This window comes from Equus przewalskii, chromosome 25, assembly GCF_037783145.1.
Source record: "Equus przewalskii isolate Varuska chromosome 25, EquPr2, whole genome shotgun sequence".
NCBI classification, from domain to species: domain Eukaryota; kingdom Metazoa; phylum Chordata; class Mammalia; order Perissodactyla; family Equidae; genus Equus; species Equus przewalskii.
In genome coordinates this window covers 33456750-33473358 of record NC_091855.1, presented here as the reverse complement: position 1 = coordinate 33473358, position 16609 = coordinate 33456750, and the positions used below count along the sequence as shown (strand labels likewise).

At 41.2% G+C, this 16609-nt stretch overlaps 1 protein-coding gene across 21 annotated transcripts in view; it reads left to right on the top strand.

Annotated features, from left to right (window-relative positions):
- Positions 1-16609, top strand: part of TTC7B (tetratricopeptide repeat domain 7B) — a 245992-nt gene that overhangs the window by 148647 nt on the left and 80736 nt on the right. For all 21 annotated transcript variants that reach the window (XM_070594411.1, XM_070594407.1, XM_070594404.1 and 18 more), the window contains 2 exons: positions 1036-1108; positions 3915-4075. In XM_070594411.1, coding sequence (XP_070450512.1) covers positions 1036-1108; positions 3915-4075 — 234 coding nt within the window. The remainder of the gene's footprint in view (positions 1-1035; positions 1109-3914; positions 4076-16609) is intronic.

Genomic DNA, 16609 nt, shown 5'->3' with positions numbered 1-16609 from the left:
CCTTAACTCTGTAGAAAGCCGTCCTGGGCGTGTTTGCCACGGGAGAATTCGTAATGATTTGGCTTTCTTTTTTGTCTTGAATTTGTTTTCTGCTGGTGGAAGCTCCTCCTTTAATCACAGAGTGTTGACAGAACAGCCTGAAGGTTTGTTTACTATCTGAGTTCCACCGTTGGTAATTAGTCTGCTCCACAGTGCCTTCTAGAAGGAAGTAAAAGTTTGTTTTTCTCTTCCCACCAGACTGTTAAACACAGAATTATGTCTTGTATATAGTCATTTTGAGTTGCTCAAGGTGAAATGCAATTGACTTTCACATAAAAGCAAGAATGCCCATGTTTGCAATCAAGTAGGAGGCCAGCACAGCCTCTTCCCATCTAGTGTCAAAGGCCAGTTAATAAAACTAAGCCTGGTGTCTGGCCACAGAGTCTTCCATGTCACAGGTACATGGATTAAATTAGTAAACTGCATGGAACTGAGCAGAAGCTTCAAAAGACTGAGTGAGCATCCTTCTTCTCTGTCTATAGTTCATAGAAAACCAAAACCTCATTTTACAAGCAAAGCCCAGTCTTTGATTTTCATATGGTTTCTCAGAAATCCAGAGATTTGAATGAAGTAGCGTTAAGGCCAAGCCAGAACTTAACCAAAGCAGCCAGCGCCTTGCCAAGTCCACTCATGGCCTCACCGTGTCCCAGGATGACACGTGGGCCCCTCCTGCTCAGCCCAAGGGAGACGTCCGCTGGGGAGGTCAGACCTCAGGGCCTGTGGGTTCTTCACCTCCCAGATCCTCCTCAAAGGCGAGGATCATTGGCTGCCATTTAAGATGCTAGACAAAACATAGAACCATGCTCATGTACCGTACCTGTGTACAGTGGTAAGAGGGCAAAGGCATTACATTTGTTAGTAGACAAAGGAGAGTTCAAATGAAACAATAAATAGTTAAATATGTGGCCTTAGCATAACAATGCAAATGGAAATACTGTTGGATAGGGAAAGTGAAAATGGCCTCTCATGTACTAATAGGCGTAAATACTTTTTCAGGGCCCACAGCCTGTCACCTACAGATCACCAAGCAGCTTTCTACCTGGCTCTGCAGCTTGCCATCTCCAGACAGGTGAGTGTCTCTGATGTTCGCTGAACTTGGCGCACGCTCTGTCCTGATACAGTTTCTTCAGCCCTTCCGTTTGAGATAGCCGCTGATCTTCCTTCATTCGCGAGACTAACCGGGAGCCAGGACTCTTCTCAGAGCGTGCTGACTCCTCACTGCGAAGACCTGGTGTTTTAGTCAGTTTAAGCATCAGCTGTAAAGACACAGGCATGCCAGGCTCTGCTTTTGGTGATTAAATCCACAAATCTGAAAGGCCCAACCTGGGGTCAGATGGCAACATGGGATGCAGCACATGGCATGTACTGCGAACCCCGGAGTCTTCACAGAGCCTGTTTCCCTTCTAACAGAGCCCGGTGCCGAGCAGCATGGTGGGGATTTAGTCACTGGTGGGGGCCTAATTGTCATAAGGGTATCGGTGATTGACAGGAAGATGCCAACAGATGTAGACAAAAGACCAGTTCCTTTAAAATATGTAGAAGATATGAACAATTGCACACAGTGGGCCCTCGAAACAGGAGACTTAACAGTATTCTCCTTGCTGGAGAGGCATCTTTGCTTGCCTTCATCTTGCCGATGGCAGCTTCCAGAAGCTGCCTTTGCCATTCGCAGACCCTCCTGTCCCCTCCCAGCTGTTCTGGAGACTCTGGCTACATGCCTGCCTGCCCACCAGGTGCAAGACACTGGTGGTAACCCCAGCACATTCCTGAGTGCTGACTGGAGGGTGAACCGAAGGTCAGTTCCCCAGACATGCCATTCCCCTGGCAGGCCTGGGCTGCAGGCATGCTTCTTTCTTCCTGGAGGCCTGGGAATGGTGCTGAGAAGTGACTCCCATTGGTGTCCTGGGGACTGAGGAAGCCAAGATACCTCTTCTGTAAAGGTCGTTTCACCCGGCAGGGTATGGCTCACAGCTGGACTGATGCAGAGCTGCTGCTGCAACCACTGTGGGCTGGTGGTTGACCATCTGGTCTCTCTCCTCCACCAGGAACTTCTCTTGCCTGCTCCATGAAGCCTCCTTCCTACAGCAGCCCGCACTTGTCCTTCCTTGTGCTCAACTCTCTTGTTCACTATCTTTCCATTAGATTTCAGGTTCCACGAGGGCAGGAACCCATGTCTGTCATCATCATTGCTTTACCCTGGCAGCTGGAACACTGCCTAGCATGTGTTAGGCACTCAGTAATACTCGTTGAATGAAGGAATCAGCTTTGAATTCCTTCAAGTCAGCTATCCCTTAAGGCCATCATTTTGAACCCTTTATCAGTTTGTTCCTAATTGCTCTGGTCATCCTAATTGCCCTGGTCAGCAAATTGACACCATGGATATACTTGCCTTTCCACCCTCCCCATAATACCAGGCTGAGTGCTGTTCACACAGTAGGTTATCACCCTGAGGAGTGGAAAAGTAGATGGAGCCTGTGGGTGCAGCAGCAGCCTTGGTGGCACACAGCAAGACAACACCACACCTCTGGGGAGTGTTTCCCTGCTGACCGAGGGCATGGGGTTGTGGCCTCTTACCCTTAGAGCCAATGCCTTTGGACCAGGAGGAGAGGACGGGAGAGCAGTCGGAAGGTCTAGTGCTACTCTCATCTCAGTCACTCAACGCCGGATGACCTTGCTCAAGTCATCTCACCTCTCTGGAGTTCATCTTCCTCCCTGGAAGTGAAGGGTTGTGCCAGACGATCTCTCTTCCAGCTGTGATAGCCACGATTCTATGACACAAAAGCAGAAAGCCTCCATAGCCAGCATTTATAACTTAAATCCATCCAAAATGGAATTTCAGTGAGGAAAACTAATAGATTTGGGAAAGACGGAAGTCGTGGCTTCCTCCTAAGGAGTGAGGTTATTGAGGGTCTGGGAAGAAGCAGGATTGCTGAGAAGAGGTCCAGCACAGGGAGAGGAACTGGAGCGAGGACAGGGAGGAGTCCCTGGGGCAGTCGTGTAAGAAAGCTTCAGTCTCCAGCACTGTTTGGAAATCCAGCTTCAGGTTCTAATTCGCCCTGGTCCTTGTGAAACCTGCATGGAATCTCGGGTGTTCAAATATCTATTATGCATGCATTTTACCCACCCCTGTGCTTGAGGATTTTGAACAGTCTTCAACAGCTGTTGCATTTTAGAAGTTAAGGTTGTATCTGGTCCTACTTGAATTTGGATACATCTGCTTTGTATGTGGCATTGCAATTTGTTTCTTGGATGGAGTTATTTTGGTTCTCGTTTGGAAAGGTGTGGGAGTTTTGTTTGTTTGTTTGTTTGCATATTTCCTTGATGTCTAGTGGAGAGCCAGGACAAAGGAACTGGAAAAGAATCACAGGTGTCTGATCATTTGGGAAGCTCTCTTTAAGGTTTTGTAACTTATTAAGCACTGTAATTTCAGTAATACTTTAAAAAATGAGAACAGTTCAGCTAAGGCAGTTTAATTCCACTAAAAACTTCTGGCAATTTGTTTGTGTCTCCGTGTAGAGTGAAATTATCTTGGGCATAATCGAAAGTAGATCAGTTTTATGGAAAAAGAGAATTTGTTTATTTAGGGAGAAATGAAAGATTTGGTGTTGGCAGTCATATAGAGGGACAGAGTCTCCCCTGTCACTTCATCCGTCACAGTATCGCCTGGAAAGAGCATCTGTTTTCACCTTTCTGGTTGGTATCCTGGGGCTATCCTAAAGATGGCTTCATATCTGAATGTGGCACAAGGCGAAACAACTCCTGATATGTCCAGAGAATCAGTTATGGAAATGGTGGCTTCATATATGTGTGTGTGTGTGTGTGTGTGTGTGTGTGTGTGTGTATTTAAAATTCTTCTTGGTTTTGTTTAAAACCAGATACCAGAGGCTCTGGGGTATGTCCGCCAAGCTCTTCAACTTCAAGGCGATGATGCCAACTCCCTGCACCTCCTGGCCCTCTTGCTGTCAGCACAGAAGCATTACCACGATGCTCTGAATATCATTGACATGGCCCTGAGTGAATATCCAGAAAATTTTATGTAAGTGATCCTGGGCTTTGGTTTCCCCTTACTCAAAAGGCATTAAATTTACTTCTCCCCCTTCCTTCTCTCCAATCTGTCTAATTTAAGTCCTTCATGGGTAAATAGTACAAAATTCCCTTCCCTTTTATTTTTTCATGATATTTAGAAACAAACGTAGTCTGTTGGGTCAACCTTGTTAAGTTAAACTACTTTATCCATTCTCTCCCAGTGTGTACCCTTGGGGCACACAAGATGATTTTAGATGGATTGCAGATGAACATTTTTATTTTAATGGGTATACATTTTTTAAGTGTACATTAGAAAAAATATAACTGCGTTTCAAAGTGTGATCTCATGGAAATTATTGCTCGAAGGGAAACTAAGAATTTCCTAAATGAATTGTTTTAAAGTCAATTTAAAGGAAAAAATTAAGTAAATACAGATATACGTGCTATGGCAGAAGCTTTATTGAACAAACTCCAGTGACTGAAATTTGGGAAACATTGTTTTCTAGCTTGTCTGTCCCACCTTACCAGGGGCTTCGGCTAATTCCAGGTGACTGTTATATTTTAGGCAACTTTGATCAAGATACCTGACCTCTTTGTGCCTTGGTTTTATTCTCTGGGAAATGGAATTCCTTAAATCAATCAATCAATATTTGTACGTAACCTAAGAATTGTCGTTATAAACTGCCACATGTTTGAATTATCTACTTATCTTCACATCTTTGCCCCGAATCCCTGATCCAGGCCTGTTGGTTAGGCTTTGTTGAGAAGGACATTGCCTTTTGGGCCACTCAGTTCCCATTTTATCCTCAGTGAAGTAGCTTAGTAACCAGTACACAGAGGCCAGAAACAGTAAACACTCCTGCACGCTGGCAGGTTAATTGTCTGAGTGGCGGGGTCAGTAATGGGGCGGGGGAGAAAGGAAGGAATGTAGCTGGTGGCCCGGCTGGCTCTTCACTTTCAGAAATAAGTGCCATCGCAAATTCTAAGTGGATCAGCTTTGGCTTTATTTCTCTGCCTCATCACCTCACTGTGTTTTTAATCAGTGCATTTCAGCAGCTCTCCTTGGAAAATTGGTTCACACATTTCCATTACAAACATTTCTTTGTCTTCAATTGAAAAGGGCACTTCTCTTCTCCCCATCGAGAAAATTCTCATTATAATCCAGGAACCCTCTGACTAGAGATTTCTTTTGTAGGCTCAGCTATTTATGCAGAGTGAATTAAAGAGCTGTGCTGCAGTGGTTTACTTGTTGCAGATCTCAAACTTGCTCTTTTGCACAGCGAGTGTATTTCTGGGTTTATCCAAAGCTAGTTAGCCGATGGAACCTTAAAGTGGTTAAAGCACTTTAAAAAATACTCCATCCTTTACCCGTCCATCAGTACAGTACAGCCCGATGCAAGTGAATTCTATTTCTCTCATCAATATGTATAAAGCGCGTTCCTTTCTCTCACCTCCCAACACCTTCATTAGACGTTAGACTCCAGCATGTGGCTCCTGCAGAGACAGCCTAAGGTGTCATCCGAGAGGAGGCTTATTAAACTAATGGCCACCCCACACAGTAAGCAGTAAACAGTGGTGGCTAATATGGTAATGCCTCCAAGTGACAGCAGCTGACAGCCTTTTCAAGTAGTGTAAGTAAGGAACAGCAGTAGAGATATTTGAGGAATGCAAGCCTGTTATTTTAATGTTAAGCTGTAAGCTCAAAAAAGCAAAGCATATGGCAGCAGGTCTGAGAGCAGCCGATGACTTGTTTGCTTTTTAAATATTTGTATTTCTTCCTTTGTGATGGGAAACTTCTTCCCAAGAATACTTTATTAAAAGTTGGGGCCAGATGTTATCGGTGGATCCCATGGTCTCTTCCCAACCTGGGTAAAACCTTTTCACACCAACCTAAACAAAACAATGTGGGCACTTGTCCCAACTGCCGGGTAGTTTTATCTGTTTGTTCATGACAAGCTTGTCACAAACTGTAGTCCAGCCCAGTGCAGTCCAGTCCAGCAGAACTGTAGACTCTCAGAGGCCTGGAATGCCTCGTGTTTCTTGTGTCCCACCAGCCATAGCTCCCACAGAGTGAATACGAAGTCAGTGTTTGATCAGTACCTGCTAGATGAAGGTGACAGCCCACCCCACTGTTAGGGTCAGGCCTGTCCAGCTGTGGGACAGTTAAACTGTTGAATAGAGAATTGATTTAGCTAGGCTCTTAGCCTGACGCAGAGAATTACAGAATTTTTTGGTCCCTGTTAAGTTTATTCAAGGTGCTTAAACACCAACTTTTATCATTTCATGGCGACAGTAGGATAGGTAATATTTGAGAGACCAGCTGTCCCTCTAAGGGCCTTCAGCTGTCTCAGCGAGTGCATTTAAGACATTTGTGCACGGTGATCACCCGATAATTGGGACGAGTGCATGTTATTATTACTACGGCACTTTCAAATATGATATTTTAGAATCCTTTAAAATTGTTGTTATTAGAGTAGAAGTAAAAGAATATTTATTAAATGTATTTAAAATAATAATACAACTAACATATGTACACCCACTTCCTGCGTGACCCTCTCTATCCTCTCCCCTTGCCCCTGAATTCTATGTTGAGCATTCTCTTGTGTTTCTATACTGTTACTGAACCAGGTTCGTTTCGCCTGCCCCACAATTATGCCAATCACCGAGACAATGAGTTCGCAAAGAGAAAGGGTTTAATTATAAGGCAGCCAAGTGAGGAGACGGGAGGACCAATCTCAAATCCACCTCCTCGAAAAACGAGGATTAGGGATATTTATGGGATTAGGGGCCGGATGGTCTGAAGTGTGAGAATAGAAGATTGGAGGTAAGAAGTAAGGTAATTGATGATCTGTGCAAGTGTAGTCAAGCTTCATGGCTCTCCATAGGATGCACATCCACAAAGTGGCAGTGTTACCATGATCTGAGGGTGGAGTTTTTAGTTCCATGACATCAGGAGGTCGTGCAGTCTAGTTGGTGAGTTGGTGGTTTTAGCCGCCTGAACTGGACAAGGAGTCAACTCTCAGTTGCTGAAAAACTCAAGCCCCGTTACCATGGTGACCCAGGCATCAGAGATGTTGTCTATAGGGTGGGTTTTAGTAATGCATTCTCTAACTACTTTTGCAAACAGACAACCAACTGAGTATGGTTAAAGCAAGTTGGTCCCCGTTTTCAATACCATGTATGTTTGTACACCTAATAATAAAAATTTCTAATTTTGCACGTTTAAAAATTTTTTAATGGAATATACTGACTATATCCTTATACTACTTGCTTTCATTGCTTAACATTATGTACCTGAGGTTCATCTTATTGCATACAGCAACAACTTATTCATTTACACTGAGGAATAGTACTTTATTATATAAATTTACCAAGATTTATTTTTCCAGTCTAGTGTAAACGGATATGTGGTTTGTTTTCAGTTTTGGGCTACTATGAACAATGCTGCTGTAAATATTCTTGTATGGGTCTCCTGGTGCACATGTGCAAGCATACCTCCAGCTGTACACCTACAAGTGAAATTGTTGGGTCATAGGATATGTGTATCTTCAGTTTTACCAAATAAGTCCAAACTGCTTCCAAAGTGCTTGTGCTGGTTTACCCACCAGCAGTGCCCGAGAGCCCAGATGGCTCCGTACACCAACACTCAGTGTGGTCAGACTTATTTTTGGCGATATGGTTGCTGGTTAATGGTATCACGTTGTGAGTTTAAGTTGCGTGTCCTTTGTTCTTAATGAGATTGAAGACCTTTTTATTTGTTTATTGGTCATTTAGCTTTTCTCTTTTGTGAAGCACTTGTAGAAATCTTTCCTCTTTTCTAATTGGGTTGACTTGTTCATACTAATTTGTAAGATTTCTTTTTAAATTATGGTTTCAAGTCCTTTTGGTTTTTCTATGTGTTATAAAAATCTGTAATCTGTGTCTTGTCTTTGCCTTCTCTTAACGATGTCTTTTGATGAGCAGAAGTTCTTATTTTTAAAGTAGTTGAATTTATCAGTCATTTCTTTTATGGATAGTACTTTCTATGTCTAGTTTAAGAGAACTTTTCCTTCTCCAAGATCATGAAGATAGTCTCCTGAATTATCTTGTATAAGTTCTCGTTACTTTTCACACGTAGCTCTGAGAGTCCATCTGGAACTGACTGTTTTATGTCTATATGGTGTGAGGGATCAAATGTAATGTTCTCCCATATGGATATCCAATTGTCCTAACATCATGTATTGAAAAGATTCCTTTCTGTTTCTCCACAGTCCCACTTAAGTCTTAAATCAAATGTTCGTGGGGTGGGGTGGGGGTGGGGGGACAGAGGACTGTGTCTGAGCCTTCTATCTGGTTCTGTTGGTCAGTGTGTCCTTCTCTGTGTGAATGCCACTGTTTCTTCCCTGTTACAACTTTGTTATATGTGAGTAGGTCAGTCCCTTTAGCTTGCTCTTCAGGAGTGTCCTGGTGATTCTCAGCCCTTTAAGCTTTCATAAAAATTTTCAAATCAGTTTGTTAAGTTCCACAAAAAAAATCTGTTGGAATTACATTTGATCTAATAGCTCAGTTTGGGAAGAATTATGTATTTATGACAGTGGGTTTCCAATCCATGGCCATTATAGCTTGCTATTTAGGCCTTTTAAAAATATTTTTTAATGAAGTTTTACAATTTTCTTCATAAATATTTTGCCCATTTTTTACTAGATTTATTTCTAGTTACCTGAAAAAATTTCCATGCTTTTGTGTACAGTATACGTATGCAGTATTTTTTTTCAAATCAAATTTGCTATGTACTTGTTACTAGTGTATAGAAAGGCAGCTGCGTTTTGTATATTCTTCTTGACCCAACAACCCAGCCGAACCCTTATTAACTCTAACAATTTATATGTAGATTACTTTGGGATTTCTATATAGACAATGACTTTTATCTGAAATAATTAAAATTTAGTTTCTTTTTCTCTGATCCTTCTACTTTTTACAAGTTGCCGTACTGTATTAGTTAGGACCTTCAGTGAAATTGAATAAAATTCTTTCAATGTTTGACCATTAAAACGTTTGTTACAGTTTTGTTTATAGATACTGTTTAAGAGGTTAAGAAAATTTCCTCCTTCCTGGTTTGCTAAGAGTTGTTCTGTTTTTTAAATCATGAATTGATATTGGTTTTATCAAAATGCTTTTTCTGTATTTATTGAGATGATTATATGATTTTACTCCTTTAATCTGTGAATGTTATATTAATTGGTATTTTTAAATGTTAAATTAACCTTGCATTCCTGGATAAGCCCAACTCGATCATGACATATTAGCTTATTTATGGGTTCGGTTTACTAATGTTTTTAAGAACATTCACATTTATGTTCATGTATGAAGTAGCTTGTAATTTTCCTTTCTCCTTATATCTTTGTCTGGTTTTGGCATCAGGGTTAGGCCAGCCTCATAAAATGAGTTGGAGTAGTTCTTTTTTGTGTGTTTTGGAACCATTTGTGTAAGATTGGAATTATTTGTTCCTAGAATAATAAGTTTGGGTAGAATTTGTCTGTAAAACCATATGGGCTGGTCTTGATTTTCTGTGGAAAGACTCCTGATGCTGTTTTTTTTTTTAATGATTATAGGATATTCAGATTTTCTACTTCTTATTTTTATTAAACTGTGTATAACATATAAGCTGTAATATGTAATATGTATATTTTAAGGATTTATCCGTTTCATCTAAATGTTAAATTTTATTGGCATAAAGTTGTTTATAATGTGTTTTATCTATTTATTGTCATACAGCCTCTGTGGTTAAGTCTTTTTCATTCCTAATATTGTTTAATGTGCCTTCTTTTTTTTTCTTGAATACTCTTCCCAGAAATTTGTCTGTTACATTGATCTTTTCAAGGAACCAACTTTTTCATGGTCTCAACTATATGCTTACTTTCTCTTCCACATATTTCTGTTCTTATTTCTATTATTTCCTGTCTTCTTTCTTTTCAGTTTGTTCTGTTTTGTTTTATTTGGTTTTCCTTCTTAATCTTTTAAGTTGGATATTTAGTTCACTAATTTTTGTCTTCTTTTCTGACATAAGCATTTAAGACTAAAAATTTCCAACTAAGTAATGCTTTAGTGGTAAACTACAAATTTCAATAAGTGAAATTTTTGTTATTGTTTAGTTCTAAATATTTTTAAATTTCCATTGTTCTTTTTTGACTCAGTTGTTTTGGAAACTTATTACATAATTGTCAAATATATGGAGTTTTTTTTTACTTATCTTTTGTTAATGGGCTTTTAATAACTTCATGGAATTTTGTTCAGAGGCTATAATCTATGTAAATTTGAAATTTTTTGAGACTTTTCTTATGGCTCAGCATATAGTCACTTCTTGTAAATATTCCATGTGTGCTTGAAAAGAATGTTTTCTGCATTTGGGGGTAAATTTTTCTATTTTTTTTTGGCTAAGCTATTAATGATATTCAGATCTTCTTTATTCTTACTGATGTTTTTTGTTTACTTAATTATCAATTAGTGAGCAGATGCATGTTGAAATCTACCAGTAGGATTGTAGTTGTCCTGTTTCACCACATGTTAGAGCAATTTTTGCTATATAGTTTAAAGCTATGCTGTTAGGTGCATATAAATTTAGAATTGCTATGTCTTCCTGGTAAATTCAACCGTTTATTATTATGTAATGTCACATAATTCATTTTGCCTCAAAGTCTGCTTTATATGCTATCACATACGTCCATATGCATATATATTCACATATATGCGCACATATATATACACATACAAATATATGTGTGTGTGTGTGTACATGTGCTTGGAATGTCTTTTTCCATCCTCTCTGAACTTTCTATATTGTTATGTTTTAGATGTATTCTTGTGCTCGTTATATATAGCTGACTTTTTTTTTAACTCAAGATGACAGTCTTATCTGGAACATCTAGTTCATTTCCATTTATTGTAAATACTGATATATTTGTGTTAGTGTCTCCCACCTAACTTGTGCTTTCTATTTGTCCTGCTCTTTTTTCATCTCTTATCCTCTCCTTTCCTACCTTCTTTTAGATTACATTTTTATTACATATTTTTCCTTTACTAATTTAGAGAAAGAAACATTCCATTTTGGTGGTGGTTGTTTAGTGATAACCCTAGAAATTTCAGTGAGGGTCTCTTGCTGGCAAACTTTCTCCGTTTGTATCTAAAAATATATTTGGCTTTGCTCTCAAAAGAGATTCTTCAAGCTGGATATATAATTCTAGGCTCACAGTTCCTCACAGCACACGCGATCTTGCTCCTTTTGTAGGAGTTGAGAAGCCAACTGTTTAACTTCAGCTCATTTTAATGTCATCTGTCCTTTCTCTCTGGCTGCTCTCATTGCCATTGTTGCTGATGCTTTACGTTTTCATTCTGATACAGCTAAGAGTGGATCCTGCGTGGGAGTCATTGGACTTTTTAAACTGTGGGTTGGTATTGTTGGCATTGTGTATCATTTCTAGAAAATTCTCAGCCATTATTTCTTCAAATACTTCTTCTCTTATTGAGAGCATATAATTGGATCTCGCTTTTTAATTTAGTCTGATAATTTCTGCCTTTTGTCTCAAGCGTTTGGTCCATTCACATTTAATATAATTAGTGATACGGTTGGATTTATGTCTGCCATTTCTATATATGTCTTGTGTTTTTTGTTGCTCCTATACTACCTTCTTTTTCTGTTGAAAAAATTGCTTTTTTTAAATCCTTCAACTAGTAAATACCTCAACCAAACGATGAAAAATTAGTATTTTCTGATTATGTATTAAATGTCTCCAACACATTGATTTCCCTAAAATAAAATTTAACAAAGTTTATATTGAACAGTGTTCATGAATTCCGATAGATTGACTATCTATTGTACTTGGTACGAGAGCCTTGATCTTTCTTTTTCTGAAATATAACTTTGCGAAAATTTCCTAATTGATTAAAACATTTTACTTAGTAATTTTCCTCATCGGCCCAGAAAGGTAGAAGGAGGTGCCAGGTGATATTTGGAAAGGTTCTTTCTCCTAAAGATGAGGCGGCTGTCTGTCAGTGGCGCTTTGATTGGACCCTCACAGACTTTGTGTTTCTGCCATGGAGACTCATTTTTAGATAAAATATGGGGATGAGAACTGACAGTTTGTTACTTTTTTCTCTGGAAGATTTTTCAGATAGTGTCATACTTATGGTAGCATTTGAGAACTTTAGTGTAACTAAAATGCGTTATTCTAACTCAGCAAGCCTTACAATGGGTTTAGTTTCTTGCCCTGAGACGAATTATGGTTGTGCAACTTTCCTAATTATAGATTTTTAATTGACTTGAATTTTACTCTTTCCTATTTAAATGGAATCCTTACTTGTGTGCTCTCAGAGAGGTCATCATATCAACAACACACTTAAGAAGCCATCAAATGTTACCACAAAGCACAAGACAGTAATTTTTGAAACATCTCAAGGATACAATAGAAGTGGGATCATTATGGTGTTTGGACAACTCTTTTAAGTGTGTTTTCTGATGCATAACTTTGATGCATCAGTCACCTGACTGCAAGACCACAAGCTCCTCTGCAGTATTCTCCTTCTCTGTGTGTGCTCTTCTGCTCTCGTACATGTGAAAGCAGACTTCGTCAGACAATCACATTTCTTTTTACACCAGTGGGAACTAACTGTCTGGAAAGAAGTGAACATATGTAAGCTTCCTTCATTCATTCACCCATTCATTCACTCATTTAGCAAAAATAACCACTGGCATTTATACACTGCTTTATGGCAGGCAACTCTTGTCAGCACGTCACACATTTAAAGTAATTTAATCATCATGAGAACCATCAAAGGGAGGTAGTATTATCATCCCCATTTTACAGATCAGGAAACTGAGGCACAAAGAGGTTAAGTAATTTGTCCAAGATTATGCACCTAGTAAGTGGCAGAGACATGATTTGAACCCAGGCAGTCTGACCTTGACATCTGTGTGCTCTTAACCACTGCCTTCAAAGCATTGAGTTCCTACCACATTCCAGTTGCCATGCTAGGTGTAGGGGATGCTGCCACGAACAAGAGAAAGACAGTCTGTGCTTAGAGCTAACAATCCAGATGAGCAGGACTTTGATGCTATCTTCCCTGTTAATCTCATCAATAAACTAGAAAACATGATAAGGATCATTCTTTTCTCCATTAGAGTACATATCTGGTTTTAAAAAAAATCATTACTTGGCAAGTAAGACTATGTCTCTTTCTTACTCTGTCTCACACACACACACACACTCTCAGAGAAACTCAATTTAAGTTGAAATGTCATATTGAGTAATGTTTTCATGTAGTGATTACTGAGAGGCCAGATGTTATGGGCTGTGTTTAGGCCTGAGCTGAGCGATGGAGTAATGAACATGCTGGTGAAATATGCATTTGATAGAAAGTTGGGCCCACAAGGAAAGAGGGTGTTCATCTCATTAAATTAGAGTAATGATCCATGGATACCTGCAGGATGTCTGGGATGGAGGGAGGAAGGCAATGTCGGCAACCCAGGGTTGCCCGTCCCTCGGATACAATTGAGGAGGGGATCTTTGGGCAAAGGAGAGTGGCTGGCAGCCTGAAAGATACCACAGATCAAAGTGGAGCAGATTCAGTGGTGTGGTAGCTTATTTAAAATTAACTCTCTGCAACAAAAAAACAACCTGAATAAAAAATGGGCAGAGGACTTGAATGGACATTTCTCCAAAGTTGATAGTCAAATGGCCAATAAGCACGTGAAAATGTTCTTAGCATCACTAAATCGTTAGGGATGGTTAAGACCACAGTAAAATACCACTTCATACCATTAAGACAGCTCTTAAAATAAACAAACAGGAAGTAGCAAGTGTTGGTGAGGATGTGGAGAAACTGGAAATCATAGCGACAGTTCTATGATTTTGAGTAGCCTAGAGCGGCAGTTGCCAAGGGCTGGGGGAGGAGGGAATGAGGAATTATCGTTTAATGGGTACAGAGTTTCAGTTTTGCAAGAAGAAAGTTCTGGAGATGGATGGTGACAATTGTTACCAACAATGTGAATGCAATTAATACCACTGAACTGTCCACTTAAAAATGGTAAATTTTGTGTTATGTATATTTTACCACAGGTTTTTTAAAAATCAACTTTCCAACCTCTCTTTAGTGACTTGTGTGGGCGGAGGAAGGTTTCCAGCACGCCTGGGAGGTTGAGATTAGATGGCTGGGGCCCGTATGCCCCTGGATTCTCTCTGTGTCTCTGGATCATGAAGCCACAGTTCCCCTGGGAGGTACTTGCTAAGGCAAGGACTCACTTCCCACCACACCAGCCGTCTCTGTGATCTTTCTGTGAGGCGATGGGGCTGTGGTGTTGCCTTCAGTAATGTAGATGCTTGTCAAGAGAGACAGAATCCTCAAAAGGCAATGAAAAATGCCTCAGAAACTGAAAATTGGGTTTATGAGGCCAGAGTAGAAGAACTGGAAAAGAGAAAATGGAGGAGAACTTCCTTGAAGCCAGATTGGTTCATGAGAAGATCCTCCTTCCTCCAGGGCTTGGAGCAGCTTGTCCTCACGTCGGGAGTTGTGCTGGCCCAAACGCCTCTCCCCATTTCCACTTGACCAACACTAGGCTTGCATGGGGCTGTTTGTCCCTCAATTAAAAGTCCTCACAGGAGTAGCCTGCTTCTTTTCCAGAGAGTTCCCCCTTTTCTGGTTATTTCTGAGTATGCTGGAGAGAAAGTCTTCAGGGCATGCCGATCTCCTTGTCAGCCAGGGAAGGGAGCTCCTCAGAAGAGGCCAGGCTGGGGCAGCCACACCAAACCCATCCATCCTCGAGGTGGCATGCAGAAGGTTTATTTATTCTGGTGCTTTTCTTTGCAAGATCTCAAGTCCTCCTAGATATCTCATTCAACAATTCAAAGTATGGAGTATCAGCTTCAGACTTCACGCAGGTGCTTCCTGGAAACTTCTGGATCCCCAGCACCTAACCCAGTGCTTGGCATGCCGTGAATATTCGTACATGTTTGTGCAGTGAGTAGTTGAAACTAATGACCCTGCTGAATAGCCTGGTGGCCTTAGTTCACAGCCCAAGCGTGTCCACCTGTGTTTCTTCTATGGTCCATTTTGGTTTTGACTCTGCCAAGTTTCACTCTATGATAAAATGATGGTCTTCTTACTGCAAATGGGTCATATAAAGCACCTGCTAGTTACCCAGCCAACTGTGAAACAAATCGAACAGTCCAAATACAGTTGAACATCAGCTCATTTGTGATGGTCTTTTGCATTTTAAGGTAATGAAAGTTTACTATTTGAGAACAAAACAAAACAAAAACACCTGAGAGCAAAGAAGAGAGAGAACAGAAGCTCCAAATTAACCCCATAAGTATTCTTGTGGAAATCCTGCACTGAAAACAGTGGGGATCCATGATCCACCTACAGATGATCAGATTCACTGCCCTTTGAACCCCTCCCCCAGTTAATGGTTAGAGAGCCCCACTTCCTGCCAAGTGTGTGCCAGGCTCAGGAGAGCCAAGGCCAGGGAAAGCACCGTCCCTGCCCTTGCCTGGCTCCCGGCACAATGTGGAGGAGAAGTACTTTGGAGTGTGCTGAGTGCCCCAGGAGAAACAAAGATCCCCACTGCGGCCCGCACCAGCGCACCGTCAGGGAGCAGGGCTCCCTGTTAAAGCCCCAGCCATAGACAAAGGTCCTCCCTTTGGTGTCCCTTGGCACTGCTGAAACAAGCCAAGCAAAACAAAACAAAACCCTTCACAACGGACTAAGTGTGAACCCGCAGGAGGTAAAGACGGAGAACGTGGGAAATGTAAACCAGGCCAGGGTTCACAGGAGCAGGTTTCTGGTGCAAAGACTCATGGTCCCATTTGGCATCCAGATGATCCCAGAGAGATGTGTTGTCCACCTCTGGTCCCAAAGAGCTGGTTCAGCTTCCCAGCACCCTGCCGAGTTTTTTCCTTTCTGGCTCCCTTCCTGACTTTGAGTGGAGGGAGTCATTTCCATATTACAGGACTTGATGGGTTCCTTTGAGTCCCTGTCACATCTGGCCTGGGCCCTTTCCCTTCTAGGTCAAGGTGACTGTAGGATTCTCATTCTTTTGACATCTGCCGTTGTCCACTGAAATGGGCCCAGATGTCTTATTTCTCCCCTTGTGCTGCCATCCTCAGACTGGGGAACATGGGGAAATCAGGGCCATGGGAACTGAGTCAGAAATAAAGACTGGGAGCCCTCCAGAGAGAGGTCTTTCGGGGAGGCGGCAGGTCAATTCATTTGCTTTCAGTTCACCCCCTCCCCGACTTTAGAAATGACAATGGCTTTGTGGTTCAGAGAGAAGAGATTATTTGTTTTGAGAGCCTGAATAGTTTGATGGAAAGACTTGCTTCCAAATATTTCCTGTTCACACGTTTACTTACCGGATGGCTCACTGTGCTGAAGGCACTTGCTCACCAACCCGCTTACAAACCAGAGGGCAGGTCCTCCACCTCCTGTTTACTTTGCACCCCACATCCCCTAGCCCCACCCACTCAGAGAGCACCCAGGAAACTGTACTGACTGTGTGGATTCTCTGTTGCTT